The sequence below is a fragment of the Colletotrichum scovillei genome (assembly GCF_011075155.1).
Source record: "Colletotrichum scovillei strain TJNH1 chromosome Unknown Contig00010, whole genome shotgun sequence".
Lineage (NCBI taxonomy): Eukaryota > Fungi > Ascomycota > Sordariomycetes > Glomerellales > Glomerellaceae > Colletotrichum > Colletotrichum scovillei.
This window is the reverse complement of record NW_023336268.1, coordinates 1,324,930-1,340,296: the sequence shown is the minus strand read 5'-3', so window position 1 is coordinate 1,340,296 and position 15,367 is coordinate 1,324,930. Positions and strand designations below refer to the sequence as shown.

Genomic DNA, 15,367 nt, shown 5'->3' with positions numbered 1-15,367 from the left:
AGAGGCTTTGGTCGCTGCAAGGGTCTCGAGATAAGATGGTCCTATATATCCGTTAGCTCACGCCCTCCACGGGCTCGAAAAGAAGCATTCCCGAACAGTGCAAACGGAGAGACAAACGTGAAAGTTTGCAGCGCTTAATTTGTCGCGGCAACAAGGGCGAACAAGACGGCGCGCAGAATCAAAGAGGTCCTGACCCTCAAGTCGGACGAGTCCCGCCACGAAGAAGTCAGCGCCTGGTCGAACCGCGATCTCATCCCCTTGCCGCCCTCCCGCCGCACCTGGGGCTGGTTCAACTTTTTCGGCTCCTGGTCGTTGTAAGTTTGACTCTTCATCTTTTGAGCGAAACTCGTCAGCCCTTGCCGGAATGCTGAACCTCTACTCTGTCCAACAGATCGTCTCTCAATGTCGCAACATGGCAGACTCCCAATACGTTTCTTACCCAGGGACTCTCAGTCGGTCAGGCCATGGCCGTCATCGTCGTCTCGCGTGCCCTCTGCTGCTTCTTCGCCATTCTAGTGGCCTGGTGCGGTCTGACCTGGCACATTGGCTTCACCGTCCAGAACAGATACACATGGGGCTTCCGAGCAAGTTTCATCCCGCTGCTACAGCGCATTCTCCTCAACTTTATCTGGACCGCTCTCCAGTGTAAGCGTATCTCTAGTCTTTCCAAGACGCCATCCCCCTTCTACATACACAAGATGACTGATCCGGGTTTAAATAGGTTGGAATGGAGGTAAACTAGTAACGTACGATTAGCATTCCCTCCTTAAATGAAGCCTCAAAGACTAACCTATACACCTCTCGTAGCGTCTGCATAACCGCAATCTGGCCCTCCTTCGCAAAGATCCCCAACACCCTCAACTCAAACACCCCAACAACAACCTACGAACTCCTAGGCTTCACCGTCTTCTGGATCGTCTCCATCCCCTTCCTCTTCATCCGTCCCGAGCGCTTCAAGAAACCTTTCTTTGTCTCCTCCGTCGCCTGCGGCGCCGCCATGGTCGCCCTCCTCGCCTGGTCCGTAGCCGTCGCGCGAGGGGTCGGTCCCGTCTTCTATCAAGGCGAGAAAGTGCCCGCTTCGTCCCGGTGGAGCGCCTCGTGGTTGATGATGGCGGGGATTAACCAGGCTATCGGCGGGAAAGCGGCGGGCATGACAAATAGTAGTGACTTTTCGCGGTACGCGAAGAATAAGAGGGATTATATCGTTGGTACGGTGTCAGTGTATTGGGTTACTGGCGTGCTGGTGTGTCTGGGCGGGTTGGTAACCACCGCGGCGTGTCAGAAAATTTACGGGCAGATTTACTGGAACCCGCCCGATTTGTTGATGGTCATGATGGATCGTGAGTCTTCTTCTGGTCAATTGCCACTCTCCTTTCTCTCCGAGTTTCCTGGATGCCCACTGACATGCCATCCATCTATAGACGGCCAAGGCTCCCCCGGCTCCCGCGCCGCAGTCTTCTTCCTCGCCCTCGCCTTCGCCTTCACCTCCATGTTCGAAAACGTCTGCTCCAACGCCGTGGCGGGCGGCATCGACCTCGCCGGCCTCTTCCCGCGCTACCTCGACATCCGCCGCGGCGCCCTCCTCACCTTCGCCGCCGCCTGGATCATCCAGCCCTGGCAGCTCATCAACCAGGCCGCTACCTTCGTCGCCGTCCTCAACTCATTTGCCGTCTTCCTCGCGCCCATCATGGGCGTCATGGTCTGCGACTATTTCGTCCTGCGCTGTCGGCGTGTCCGGCTGACGCATCTGTTCAACCCGAAGGGATCAGACTATTGGTACCAGCACGGCGTCAACTGGAGGGTGATCCCGTGCTGGGTTGCGGGTTGGGCGCCGACGGTGGGCGGGTTGGTTGTGAGTGCCGGGGGTGTGGGCGGTGCGCCGGACGCGGTGTACGAGCTGTATTATGTTGCGTTTTTTATCGGGTTTATGATTTCGTTTGCTCTGTTTTGGGGAGTGAATGGCTTGTTTCCTGTTGAAGGTCTTGGGGAGTACGATGAGGTCGATGTGTATGGCACGTTTACGGCGAGTGAGGCGGCCAAGTTGGGGGTTACCCCTTGCGAAGAGGAGGCTGCTGTGTCTGGATTTGGCAAGGAAGAGGGCATCGTGACTCTTGCGGGAGAGATTTCGGAGGATGCTTGTGGTGAAGAAAGACGATGGTGGAATCTGAGACGCCGCTGAGCAGACGATAGATCTGTCGTTCATCGACGCGGTCTCTCGACTATGTAGGTGGAGGCATCATCTCAAAATGACCTACACGATGGTTGCATTGACGTTTCCTGACCTGTTAATATATATTCATTAAGGCCACGAAACTGCACTCTTGTCGTAAGAGGTTTGAATTATACGTTTGCAATAAGCAGTGAGTCATGCAGGCCAAAGGAGAGGGCGACGGTCTTCATACCTGACATGATCGAGGGCCTTCTCCGAAAAGGCACCTCAACGTGGGATTCACCTGCGATGTTGAGTATCAGATGAAGAAACAACGGCGGATGGATCGCAGCCCTGAGAACGAGATGGAGGAATTCTGACTTTTCAAGCCTGCATAGCCTTCTGAGCCTCCTGAATTTCACGCGCCTCCCGAACCTCATGTTCCCGGACAGCCTCTTCTTTTCCTGGCATGGGATCTGGAACAATTTCCCCATCGTCATCGTAGTACCAATCGGGGGCATAGATGACCGGGTCAGCCCTGCCAGACAAGGCCTGCATGCGGAAAACGTCGAACTGCAATTTCAGAATATCGAAATCGGGGGCTTTGGCGTCTGTGGTATCGAAGATGTCGACGATCTGGCCATCGTCGACTGGTCGGGCATCCTTGTCGTGAACAACGTAGTCGTCGTCCCACCCTCTCCAAGTCCGCCATAACTCAGCCAGGTTCGTTGGAATATTGTCCGGCGTCAAGCCCATCGTCCTTTGTAGCCAGTGGAGTTGAACTCGAATACCGATCGCCTTCCTTGCGCGCTCACCGTCTTCCTTGGTAGGCTTGATTCCCTGCGGCAGCTCCACCCCCCTCTCCTTGCCCTTGCCCTTGCCCTCGCTGGTTCTCTTGGACTTATTGGAAGGCGTGATCTGGGAACCATCGCTGAGTACACTGGTACCAGATCTCGTAGACCTTGAGGAATCCGGCGCTCCGCTCTTCTCGTCGGGTCTCTCGCTAGCGACCCTTGAAAGAGTCGAGGGACCCGCAATGACAGGTTCTTCTTTCTTGTCCTCTTCGTACAAGAGAGTGACGGGCTCCAAACCAACAAGTCCACGGTCCCAATACTTGTGCAGCATGGGGTGCAACGTGATCATGTTTCTGGAGGTGTCGACAATGTTGGTCTCAGGATCGACGAGCTTAGCCTTAAGCATTTGAATTCGTGCAAGGCCGTACACCGCAACAGCAGCATCAAGCGCATCGCAACAGCGCGGTCGGTTAAGAGTCCAGAATGGGAGAATATGACACTTCTCGCCTTGTGTGTAGCCCGTAAAAGCACATCTCCCGACATCTCTCTGGGCAGTCTGGCGCGGAAGAGTTAGTCTGGTGTAGATTTATCAAAAACAGGTGACTTACCGCGATTCTCTCAGCATTGCTTCGTGAAATACTACCGGTTTTGATCCATTCTTCCTTCGGACCCCGAACTGATGATAAAGAAGTTAGCCTGTGCGTGCGAAATATAAGAAGACTATTGCTGGCGTTCACATCACATGAATATCATCGAATGAAAAAGCTCAGAACAGGAAAGTTCAGAACAAAAAAGTTGAGAACAGAAAAGTTGAGAACAGAAAAGTTGAGAACAGAAAAGTTGAGAACAGAAAAGTTGAGAACAAATAAGTTGAGACGAGAAAAAGTCTGATGATTGGAAGGGTAGGGATCAGATGAGACTGATACTTACACAGCAAGATGAGGGCATCCATCTCTTTGAATGAACGGTTGAGAGTGTAGACCAGGTTGTCGCTGCCGGCGCCTTGCACCTCCGCTAAAAAGCTTCGGAGACGCGGCAAGCTCAGGACGAAAAGGTGTGCCCAGACTTCTTTCTTCTGGAGGAACTCGATTTTGTAGCGCTCCCTCTTGATGCTCTCATGGTTAAGGATTGTATTTCGGATCTGGTGTACAAGCTCGAATCGCTCGGTGAGATCCTCCTCTCTATTATCGCCGAGCCAGCTGTTGTTGCTGCGTAAGGCCATGCTTCGTCTGACGGTCGAAGCGAAGGACTTTTCCCAAGTCCGGCAGTCTCAGTAGGTAGGCCTGAGTTCTGGGTCGTCTCGATGGAAGCAATCTGTCAAGAGACCTATGAGCTTCTCAAGTTCCGCGTCGAAGTCCACCTCGGGGATAGGGCGCGACATGTTGGGATCTAGGTGGTGGTAGGTGCGACTATTATACCTGCCTGTGTTAGTTTTGGAGAAAGATCACGTGGCCGGAGATAGACTTGCCTGACCAAGATCTCAATCCAGTGCTACAGATGAATCCAAAGTGCCACACAAAGTAAACTGTTCGGGCGAAAACTCAAAAGTGAAGATGACAGAAATGTTGGATGAAGAGGGAGGTATTGGTAGAAGGATGACGAGGTCTCGTGAGAAATTGAGAGTGGAATCAGAAGATCGAATTCCCTACTGAAAGTTAGCTATTAATACCTTGGCTGCTTGTTGCCTCTTCACCTAAAATCGAAGGGCGGAAGGCACCTTCCCCCACGAGAATGCGTATCGGCCTTTCTGGAGGTTTCTTCCAAGGCTCCGCCTCTTGCTCTTTCTTGTGAGGAGGTCCGTCTCTTTTCTTTTTTTCCCACCTGGCTGTAATTGAAAGTCAAACCAATTGATATGCACAATTTATTTTGCCTTAGGAGCGTTTGCTGCCTTTCATAGTGCACGATAGCTCCTGACAAAGCAAAGGGTACTATGCGGAAGGTAGGTACTAAGGTATGCTTTCACGCGAATGTCCCATTTCAGCCAAGTCACCTTTACCTAGACCTTTGGCAGACGATTATCCAAAGTAGGTACTTACTTACCTTAAGTTCATCGGCTTATCTCTTTTCTTTCTAAATCATCCAAGGACCTTAAGGTACCTGATCCAAAAGACCTTTAGCAGATGAATTAGACTTCTTAGGGTTTATTCATCAAAGAATACACAGAGAGTAGATCACATTGACAACAGAAATAGCAACAAGAGAAACAACACCAAGAGAAACAACACCAAGAGAAACAACATCAAGAGAAACAACACCAAGAGTGTTGACACCGAGGGTGACAATGTAAGTGGAAGCAGTAAGAGAACCTTCCATGGAATAGGTACCTTCAGGTACCTATGGCAAGTACCTACCGGTACCTTAGGTAAGTTGAGTGTCGCCCGTTTGCCTAGATACCTGGGTACACATCAAACTGCTGAGGCCCCGCCTTTCTCCCGCCTTCCATCTCCTCCAGCACCTCGGGGTACCTAGGTACCTTGCATGGTTACCTTACGTCGCCCCAGGGTAGGTACTCAGTACCTTACCTTGAGGGGTTCCTACCCTACCTTATCAGGCACCTAGGTACGTTCCCGACGGCTCAGCGCTACCCACTTTAGGCACTAGTCTTTCTAAACTCACCTCCGTTTGACGCGCATTAAGCATCGTGCCATTGAATCAACCACAACCTTGCCATGCCCACGACGTCGGTGCAGTTGCCGCCGCGTAAACGGCGCAAAACGCAGCTTGCCTGCAACCCATGCCGCGCTCGTAAGTCTGGATGCGATGGAGCGCGCCCGGTGTGTTCTTCTTGTACATCCAAAGGTTGGCAGCAACGGTGCACATATCAAGAATCCGTCTTGCATGCGTCATCGACACCGTACGTGCCGTGGGTTTTCTGGTCCTTCATCCCTAGTCCCAAATGGACATCACCTTGCTGGCAAATGAAGTTTGCTGATCAATCGTGGCAGATCAATTTCCCAACTGTCAAAGAGGCTGGAGCGTTTGGAAGAGCTTCCCGCAGCTCAAGCTCGTGACGGACTGCCGCATCCCGATCCCCGTCCAGAAACAGACATTTCGGGAGGAGCTCATGATGTCTTTCCCCTGACTACCAACGGATTAACCACTCCTATTGGCAACATCACTCCCCAGCCGCCCGCTCAGCTCTCAGCGACAAACGCCCTTCAATCTGCTTCACCATTGTCTCGCAACGAAGCCGATGGCGATGCCATGTACGGTCCTTCATCCAACAGCTCATTTCTACGACTGGTGACAGAAGCCGCGGGCCCCAGAAGCTCAAACACGAAGAGTCCAGAGGAGCTGGCTGGACAGGATGCAGTGGAAGCCACCCCTACAGTACTCGGATTCGCGATAACAACGCAGCCCAAGAGTCCTGATATCCTACCGGACCCCGTAATGCTTCCCGAGAGGTGGCTCGCCGATAATCTCTTCCGCTGCTTCTGGGATTTTGTCCACCCGGTGTTTCCCATACTCCACCGGCCTTCGTTTACCGCATCGTACGAAGCGGTGTGGCAGCCATCTCAAGGCCGACCTCCTAATCGAGATTACAAGGACATCGTTTTCCATGCCACCTTGAGCATCGTGCTGGCTCTGGGGTGTCAGCGGACAGATCAGGTCTCGGTAACGGAACAAGTCCGCCTAGCCAACAGGTTCTATAAGCAATCTTGCAAGCTCGTGTCAGTTGATACGCTCGATCACTCCTCTCTACAAATCGTCCAGCTATTGCTGCTGAGGGGCGTTTACCTACACTACACGCAGTACGCGGACCGATGTTGGAACACAGTCGGAGTCGCACTGCGAGTTGCGCAGGGTCTCGGATTGCACTCGCGCGGTGATGGATCAATGTCCTCAAACAGCCAGCTCAAGAGGGAGATGAGGCGACGTGTCTGGCACTGTTGCTTAACTTTAGACAGGTAGGCAGAAGGTTTTCCACCAGCACCCGTGGCACCCGTGTCGCTGCCTTCGCTTGCTCGGATCCAGATGATTGCCACCCAGCTAACGTCAACGCTTCCAAGACTCACGGCAACCACCTTTGGGAGACCTGTCCTTGTGTCTCGGCAGTACTCCGTCCCTCCACCGGAACCTATCGACGATGAGTATTTGTCTGAGAGTTCCGAAGGCCTACAGCCGTCGGATCGCCCCTCTTACCTGGCCTTTTTTGTACACTCCGTTGCGCTGTTTGATGTATTGAATGAGATACTAGCCAGATTCTACACCGAAGGCGAATCCGTATCGGACAAGACACCCGATTCACTCAGTCATGTTTTACAGCTCTCGTCAAAGCTCGATGAGTTGGGTCACTCATTCCCGCCGTACCTCAGGGAAGGCGCAGATTTGACACAGCTAGACGAAGAGCTGCGAGGGTGTCTGCAAATGCAGGCAAACATCCTCAAGTCCAGGTAAGGCGGCTTTTTCTCAAGCTTCTTCCTCCTTTCCTCCCTTGGAGAAAGTCTGACTTATGACGGCATCAACCAGAGTCTTATGGATACGGCTTCTCCTCCTTCGTCCGCTCCTCTTGGCCGAGGCCAAGCACGGCAGCCGACCCGAAAAGCCATTCGCAACGGACGCCACACATACACTCCGAGATAGCCTAGGGCACTCGGCCAACTTGCTCTGCGTTTCGACGGCTCACAGCGTACTCCAGGAGCTTCACGAAAAGCTGGGCAGCGTCAGGCAGAACTCGGCCTGGCATGTTCTACTCTGTACGCAAGGTTTTTTTCTTCGTCCCCTTTTTCGTCCTTGCTTCTTGCCTTTTGCCCCTCCAACTTTTGGTTCAGGCTGGGCGGCTCTAGCTAACTCTTTGTTTACTCTATCATCACAGTCACATTTGCCGCAGCTTCCACCCTGGTAGTCGCTACCCTGTGCCCCGATTTCCACGTCAGCTTCGAAACAGAGCCGACAAAATCCTCGTGGAACCGAGCCTTGCGCATCTTTGACTTTCACAAGCAGCACGTCGCGTCCGCCAGCCGAGGCATCGAAGTATTGGAAAAGTTTCGCGCATCTGTCATGGCTGCCGCTTCGCAGCGAGACGCTCCCGGCGGGGCGCCCGCCACTAATGGTAAGAGAAAAATATACAAAGAGAGCAAGAAAGGGGGTTGGCTTCCCTTATTCATGAATGGAAATTGGTAGACCGAATAGGAGAGAAGCTAACCATTCTTTTGGCGCTCTTCCATAGTAGAACCATATGATGCGCGACTTGGGCAAGGGAGCGAGCAGGACGTCTTGCTCCCGTTTGGCTCTGTGCCTGGTACGAATCAGACGTCCCTAGCGCAGGACTTTGGGGATTTCTCAGGCTCTGATTTGCTCAATGAAAGCTGGTTCAACATTCAGGGGATAGATCTGGCCAACTGGGGAATTTTTCAATAAACGCAGCGATCATAAATGACAAGGGCATCAATCTATTCCAATAAGCCATCCTTGTCATCCAGCTTCTGCATCCTATAGTGTACGACATTGCTACATAGGACGACGGTCCTCTTTTGCTGGAAGAATATAGACCCAATATGATTGAGATACAAGTCCACTCAGATCATGGGTCCCAACCAGGCATGGGAGAGTCCCAGTTCCCAATTGACGGGCACATTCGACTGGAAATTGCTGAGGAGCGATTGAGATTCCTCGCCTCAGAGATCATCTTGGTGGGGCAGACATGGAAGCCAACGGGAATGCTGAGTTCTCAGAGTGGAACAAACCAAATCTTCAGTATGGGCTATCCAAGCTACGAATACAATACTAACAGAACTCCCTCTCAAGACACAGGAGCCTCAGAGTCATGGAACTCGCCCAGCTTGAGCAGCTTCTTCGCATTATCACGCCCAATCTTGCGATAATTCTCAACGCCGCCCACCGCCTCCTTCACCTCCTCAGCCTGGCCGTCCCACCAAGCAGAGCACATCTCAATCGTCTCGTACGGATAATCCACCGAGAACAGCACGCGGTCGGCCCCGATCTCGTCCACCACGTACTTCAAAGCGCGCGTGGAAAAGTTGCCCGACGTGGTGACGTAGATGTTCTCCCTAAAGTAGTCGTACACGGTCCTCTTGCACATGCGGTCCGCGTTGCCCTCCGCCGCGGCGATCGGCTTCTTGACGTCCTCGAACCAGTGGTTGATGCGCCACAGGTCGATGGGGAGGTGCTCGCCCAGGTGGCCGACGATGACCTGCAGCTTCGGGAAACGGTCAAAGACGCCGTTGGAGATGAGGCCCATGAGGTGGAGGTTCACGCCGTTGGCGAAGGACAGGGGCGGGCCGATGAGGTACTTCCGCTGCGCGTAGAGCTTCTCGAGGACGACGTCGGCGGGGGCGGCCGGGTGGATGTACACGGGCACGTCGAGCGCGCAGACGACCTCCCAGAAGGCGTCGTACTCAGGCTGGTCGTAGAACTTGTACGTCTCGCCGTTGGGGCCGGCGTGCTGGAAGTCGCAGAGCAGGGCGCCGTGGAAGCCGAGGTCGGTCACGCAGCGGCGGAGCTCGCGGCCTGCCTGGGCGGGGTCGTGCATCGAGAGGCAGGCGAAGGCGCCGAGCTTGGAGGGGTTGTGCTTGATTTGGTCGTGGGCCCAGTTGTTCACTTCGGTGGCGCGGCGCTCGGCGGCGGCTTGGTCGGCGATGCCTTGGATGCCGGGGACGGTGAGGGAGACGATGGTGTAGCCGATGCCGTGGGCGTCGGCGAGCTTGACGCGCTCCGAGTTGAGGTCGCTGATTTGGCGCATGTAACGGGCGCGGTCGGAGGGGTTGATGTAGAGGGAGGCTTCGTACTCTGACTTGGCTTCCATGCCTGTCATTTCGTAGGCTTCTTCGAGGGCGATCTTGCCGAGCATTTTGATGGTTGGTGGTGGTGGTGTTGGGTGAAGTGTGGTGAGATTTAGAGAATGAGGGTAATCGAGCTATTGTAGGATGTATCTGAATATGATGCTTGTGTTCTGGTGAGCCAGAAAGAGAATCTCTTGGATGGGAGCATCGTCGACCGGTTCTTATACGGCATCGAACCTCTCATTCCTCACCTCTTGAAGACTCACTAATCACAATGGTAACTCACTGCGAGGCGACACTCGCTCATCCCGAGAACTCCGGCCAACATGACGTCTGAGAAACCCCATCGCACATTCCGAATCCGAAATCGAGACTCTGGAGGAGATAACGCAGTCGCTGAATCATGTCCGTGGTCTGATGGCAGCATCTCCAGTTTTGCAGCGACATCCAATGTCCGCCAAGAGATCTCCCGCCGTTCCCCAGATCGCGTTCCGATATCCAATGGGAAGTGCGCGTTATCTCCGCGATGACTCCACCGGGGAGGTGGTGCGCTTCCGACGTCTGGCGTCATAGCGGAGGCTCCGATATGGGTCCTAACCGGCCCCGGAAGACTTTGAATGTCTACCTAGGTCTGAGGACACGGGAGAGACTAAGTCCGTCCCATGCATCGGGTAATGGCAAATGTGCCCGCTTCACGGCATGGACTTAGTCACCTTGCTCCGGCGGAAATGCTGGGCCCCTCCCGAGCTTCTGTGCCTGAATCTACTTAGCTTGCTACGTCAGACTAATCTCACGCATCAAATGTTTGAGAAATGAGAACCGAATCTCTCAGTTGCTCGGGTAGTCTCACATGGACCAAATCTCTATTCTGAGCCAAAGATGAACTTGATCCGATTTTGACTCTTATCAAATAGTCGCGCATGAAGCACAAAGGCTGAAGCCGTTGGACAGTTAACACGAATCTTCGTAGCACATCACAACCAGGTGATTAAATCATCACACAGACTCGGTACCAAAATGTATCAACTGTTTCAAAACTTCATCTAGTCGTCTTATTGTCTTCGAGCTTCCAAAGCGCCGGGGAAATTGTGCAGAAGTCCATGCCAACGTGAAGCATCAGCAGGCGCCTGGAGATGGTCTTGAAACGCCGATGGCGATATTTTTGAGAGAATCAATTCATTTATCGAAAAGTGGCTGAGTGAAAGCTATCGCTCCAATCAAAGAAGAATCCGGCTCGATGTACGAAAGTATGGCTTTCCATTGAGGTGTTTTAAGGGAACTAAACCCAAATTGACAACTGACGCCTGCTACTCACTTTTGACTTCACAATTTAATCACCATTAATGCGTGAATTTACGCGAATACTTGGCTTCTTGGATAACTTCTGCCAGCAGTCATTAAACCGCGCTCTTGTACTTCGCAGGCGATAACAATCGAAGAACAATGGGATACGGTTACATCCATTGAAGTACCCCTCTAGGGTAGCGCAGGTACTTGTCATGCATGAGGTTTGCTGACGCGCGCACGCGTCAAGGGCTAAGGTGTAAGCTGCAGAAGCCCACCTACCATGTACACGCAACACTCTCCTCCAAGACACCGCTCTCAACGAATCAGCCTCGGACTTGGAAAGAGGGGTTTTTTTGTGGTACAAGGTCGCACATTGGGCATGAGCATTCGATTTAGACACGGGGGTTGCATGTTAGGCAACAATTTGGACGAGTCTCTGCTGCCTGCAGTTTCTTTCAAGATTGGGCGTTGTGTGTGTGTGTGTGTGTGTAATTGTTCTCTGCGGTGGGCTTCGAACCTCATTGAAGTCAAAGTCCGGCGAGCTCTTAGTCGGCGTACAGGGGCGTTGGTTATAGGGTCAGTTATCACCCATCCAGTTTCTCCTTTCCTCTCCTGGTTTCTATTGCGCGTGTTTAGGAGATGGTTCTGAGGTACTGCAGTGAGGAAATGAAAGGCCACGAGAACGGTGCATGTCCGCAGTCCTGCATTTTCAAATGTTAGTTCTCTGGATTTTTAATGGTTTTTTACGTCGGCGGATGCTGCTTGACGTGAACAAAGAGCGAGGCCATCTTCACACCCCCGCTGCCTTTATATGATTTTCATCGTCCCAGATCGTGATATCCTCGATTGACGGGCACATTCTCTCCTGCGTCTGACATCAATCTTTTATGCCCCAAAGCACCAAGATCCGACCTCCCGGCTCTTGAGTTTTAACCCCCAGTGGTTACTATACCCGTTCTGGCCTCTTGTCTTTTCTCTTTTCTTCTTTAGGTGAGTGATGGATGAGCGGTAAATAATCTTAGAGCTTATCGATAATCTTCATACTGCCATCCTCGAAGCACTTGACTCTCGGTTTGGGGCTGATGTCGTGGTAGCCCTGGAAGCGGCAGTAGCTGTGGTTGCAGTCCTTGAGCCATCTGCAGTGGTGGCCGAGTGTGCAGTTTACGTCGTCGCATTCGGAACCCAAGCTACAGGGGATACCGCGAGACTTTTTATGTTAACACAAATTAGCCGAATGCCCAAGATTGAAGAAATACTACCCCATAATGATCACCAAGCGGAGGTATTTACTCACCTTTTGCTTCAATAGTACCATTTCGCTGGCGCTGAGCTTATCGCCGTGAATGTAGGAACAGACTGGATTCTTGCACTCCCCGTGTAGGTGGTAATTGTTGCAAAACTTCTTGCCCGTCTCCGTCATGCGCGCGTTGAACCTCTTCTCTACCATGGGGTCAACCTTCGGTAGCGGCTCGTCGATGCGCTGGCTGTCGGCGTTCATCAGGTAGTATTTCGGCTGCGGCGCCTTCTTTGTGGTAAAGATGTCGATGGGCTTGGGGGCCGTCGAGACCCGCGTCAGGGTAGACCAACTAGACGCGGGTGTCTGCGAACCGCTGGAAAGCGGGCTGGTGACCCGGGGCGGCTCAACGGGGGCGCCGTTGCTTGCGGAGTTGGAGTGGGTGTGGTACGGGCCGGTGGGCGGTTTAGCGGCGGCGGGGATGGTGGCGGTCTGCGCGGAGGAGACGGGAGGGGGAAGCATGCTCGGCATGCCCATCGCCTGTCGCTGGAATCTTTCGGGAAGCTTTTCCGACATAAAGACAGAGTTAAAGATAATTCTGTGGAACTTGAGCTGTTTAAAGCCCTCCTCGGCGGGGGTCGTCTCGATGAGGGTGAACTTTGAAGCCACCTTATCGTCTAGCTTATACGGCTCCAAGACCGGGAGGTATCCGTTATCGTGGCAGGGGCCGAAGAAGATATGCTTGCACTGGCCGATGCGGACCATGACGCGCAGCATCTCGCGAATCTTGTGGTCGGCCGACTCCTTGCCTGAGCCGACGTCGATGAAGCTGAATAGAGGCTGCGCGCGGCCAAAGCCGCGTCCGAACTCGATGAGAGTTCGTTCTGAGGTGGTGAAAGGAATGATACCGGAGGCGTGCAGCTTCTTTGCAAGGCCGTCCATGTTGAGTACCACCTGTACGATTATGTTCCAATCTTCGCTGGCAGCCTCGGGGTAGGCCTCGGTAACGTAATTCTTTATCTCTGTGGACAAAAGATACCCGGCTTCGGCACCTCCTTCTGCGCCCCTCTTCAATAAAGATTCCTGGAAGATGGCACCGTCGCCATCAATTATTACAAAGACGAATGGATTAGATTCCTGCCTCACAAGTCAGTACCTTCTCACCCTTGGCTTGGGCGTGAGAGCTTTTGCTCTGCGCCGACGACTCGTCGATGAGGTGGTTTGATGAACCACAAATCGGGGGAGGAACAGACGTACATTTGCCTTGTTAAGAGCCACTACGTCCTTTCCCAGATTATTGGCTTTGGTCTGCCACATTCGGCGTGATTCGCGCTCATTATTGTAGTCATCGCACTTTTCCCGGTAAGCTTGCTGAAGCTGGCCATGGCGAGCAAGTAAATCCTAGACAATGCCTGTTAGTAAATCGATCGTGAAATGAACGAAGCAGAAGAGGTAACAGCCATGGAGTATGCCCTCGTCAGGCAGTCGCGGGCGTTGGCATCGTCGGGAGATGTCAAAATCTCACCTGGATCATCTGATCACGAGTGTAATCATTGCGGCGGAAAAGCTCCAGTTGTTGCACGTATGCCGATAAATCCTCCGTTTCGTCCATGGTGTGCTAAAGCGGTAGCGACAAGTTTTTCTCAAACAATCCCGCACTCGAAAATATCTGCTATTGACTGTTCTATCGATGAAAGAGTGATGCGGCGACGTCTATGAGTTGGTGGTGAGATTGGAGGGGGTGAGGTGAAGTTGATGAAGTTTTTGTGACCAGACCCGGGGAAACATGCCCTTACTTAAGCGTCTCAGGTGGGGTCAATCCAGGGGTGTCGTTGGAGCGTTCCAGGTTGCTTCCAGGTTCCTTCCCTTCAGGCCATTCAGATTGCCGGGCGGCGATTGTTTTGGGGCTAAGAAAAGCCCCCTGTAAAAAGACCCTGCGCTAGGGGACCCCTCTTGTACTGCCCTGAACATATTCAGATCATATGTTGGGCATGTTCTCGTCATGATTGAATAAGAGAATAAGAGTCCAACAATGCCAGCCTATATGAATTCTGCTGAAAGATCTTGCGAAAGAAATAGGAAAAAAATTGGTAAAAAGATCAAGTGTGCGAATTGTTGACCGAAAATATGTTTGTCTGTAAGCGAAGCCCTTGGTACGTTGGTACGGGGGCTGCTGATTGTGTTTGTTGTCTAAACGTGGCATGCCCTGTTTTGTCCCTGCTATCTTGCGTCTCCCACTTTGTCGAGTCGTCCGAGCTTTGTGACAAGTATCCCTAAAGTCTGGGCAAACTCATATGTAAAGAACGAGTTGGCTCCTAACATTTGGCGCTTAACTTTGTAGAGGACTAAGATTCTAGAATTTTCGAGATCATGGTTCGGGCTTTTTCTGAAACTAGTCAAGCTGTCTGCTAGTATGACAGCTGCGCACTTAGGTAATTGAGACCCTTCGTTCCAACTCATTGAATGCTTGACTGGGCCTAGATTGGATGAATCAGCGAATTGGAGAGACCACCGAAAATGGTCATTCATAAGTGACAACAATTGAGGAGTTGATGACAATGCGGGCTGAAGCTTCCTAAGGTTCATCATCGATTGCGGGTCAATTGCCGACATTCCCCAGCACGCGATGGGAGTAGCTTGTCAGCAAGGAGGACAAATAAATTTAGTGCTTGTTGCAAGGTTGTTATGTATCCCTTCCTACCCTACCTACCCTACCTAGGTGAAGTGCCTAAGCTTTCTGGCTAGTTCATCAGATTTCTGAGCGCCTGGTTTTCATATCTCATCAAATAGGCTTTGATGAATCGTAGAATGTGAATCAGCACAGTAAACACTTCGGACAGATCGCAATGCAGAACGCTGATGAATGAGAAGGTGAATGGCCAAATTCATCATCATCCTCATCACAGGTGAATTGAGTGAACCTGGAGAGATTCACTACTGTGAAAAAATGAGGAACATTTTCGAATAAATTGACGCTCAAGTACACTCAAAGACGATACACCCTCAAACTATCTTAACTGCAGTGTAAATAACACCGAAGCAACTGACAATCAACTCCTCCTCCGACCGCATTGTCAACCACCTCACAGTGTATCCGAACGCACCACTCAAAGACCAAAAGAAACATAATCAATCAGGATGTGTTTCGGATTCTCTGGCG

At 52.2% G+C, this 15,367-nt stretch overlaps 5 protein-coding genes across 5 annotated transcripts; 2 read left to right on the top strand and 3 right to left on the bottom strand.

The window, feature by feature from the left end:
• Positions 1 to 464: 464 nt before the first annotated feature.
• Positions 465 to 2,393, top strand: HER10_EVM0006105 (NCS1 nucleoside transporter; the record flags this gene model as incomplete). Its single annotated transcript, XM_035475700.1, has 4 exons — positions 465 to 645; positions 722 to 746; positions 808 to 1,340; positions 1,422 to 2,393. The coding sequence occupies 4 exons, from the start codon at positions 465 to 467 to the stop codon at positions 2,177 to 2,179; spliced, it is 1,497 nt and encodes a 498-aa protein (XP_035328057.1). The 3' UTR covers positions 2,180 to 2,393.
• Positions 2,394 to 2,533: 140 nt separating this feature from the next.
• HER10_EVM0006520 (uncharacterized protein) lies at positions 2,534 to 4,165 on the bottom strand (the record flags this gene model as incomplete). Its single annotated transcript, XM_035476103.1, has 3 exons — positions 2,534 to 3,499; positions 3,552 to 3,619; positions 3,874 to 4,165. The coding sequence occupies 3 exons, from the start codon at positions 4,163 to 4,165 to the stop codon at positions 2,534 to 2,536; spliced, it is 1,326 nt and encodes a 441-aa protein (XP_035328102.1).
• Positions 4,166 to 5,596: 1,431 nt separating this feature from the next.
• HER10_EVM0006654 (uncharacterized protein) lies at positions 5,597 to 8,828 on the top strand. Its single transcript, XM_035476234.1, has 5 exons — positions 5,597 to 5,797; positions 5,889 to 6,851; positions 6,954 to 7,337; positions 7,414 to 7,640; positions 7,760 to 8,828. The coding sequence occupies exons 1-5, from the start codon at positions 5,613 to 5,615 to the stop codon at positions 8,065 to 8,067; spliced, it is 2,067 nt and encodes a 688-aa protein (XP_035328118.1). The 5' UTR covers positions 5,597 to 5,612; the 3' UTR covers positions 8,068 to 8,828.
• HER10_EVM0004841 (2,3-dihydroxybenzoate decarboxylase) lies at positions 8,687 to 10,070 on the bottom strand (the record flags this gene model as incomplete). The annotated part of the gene is made up of 1 exon (XM_035474472.1): positions 8,687 to 10,070. The coding sequence occupies exon 1, from the start codon at positions 9,752 to 9,754 to the stop codon at positions 8,687 to 8,689; it is 1,068 nt and encodes a 355-aa protein (XP_035327934.1). The 5' UTR covers positions 9,755 to 10,070.
• A 1,627-nt stretch (positions 10,071 to 11,697) lies between these two features.
• On the bottom strand, positions 11,698 to 13,945 carry HER10_EVM0005659 (C-x8-C-x5-C-x3-H type zinc finger protein). The gene is made up of 4 exons (XM_035475265.1): positions 13,733 to 13,945; positions 13,465 to 13,608; positions 12,268 to 13,344; positions 11,698 to 12,180 (listed from the first exon to the last, which is right to left on the bottom strand). Exons 1-4 carry the CDS (start codon positions 13,817 to 13,819, stop codon positions 11,992 to 11,994), a joined length of 1,497 nt encoding a protein of 498 aa, XP_035328015.1. The 5' UTR covers positions 13,820 to 13,945; the 3' UTR covers positions 11,698 to 11,991.
• Between the last annotated feature and the right edge of the window lie 1,422 nt (positions 13,946 to 15,367).

Bases quoted from the DNA above. Each gene is read 5' to 3' on its own strand.
- HER10_EVM0006654 (XM_035476234.1), top strand. From the start codon at position 5,613: ATGCCCACGACGTCGGTGCAGTTGCCGCCGCGTAAACGGCGCAAAACG. The intron at 7,338-7,413 runs GTAAGGCGGCTT...GGCATCAACCAG, and splicing joins GCAAACATCCTCAAGTCCAG to AGTCTTATGGATACGGCTTC. The intron at 7,641-7,759 runs GTACGCAAGGTT...CTATCATCACAG, and splicing joins GGCCTGGCATGTTCTACTCT to TCACATTTGCCGCAGCTTCC.
- HER10_EVM0005659 (XM_035475265.1), bottom strand. From the start codon at position 13,819: ATGGACGAAACGGAGGATTTATCGGCATACGTGCAACAACTGGAGCTT. The intron at 13,345-13,464 runs GTACGTCTGTTC...CTTGTGAGGCAG, and splicing joins TGGCTCTTAACAAGGCAAAT to GAATCTAATCCATTCGTCTT. The intron at 12,181-12,267 runs GTGAGTAAATAC...TAACATAAAAAG, and splicing joins TGGTACTATTGAAGCAAAAG to TCTCGCGGTATCCCCTGTAG.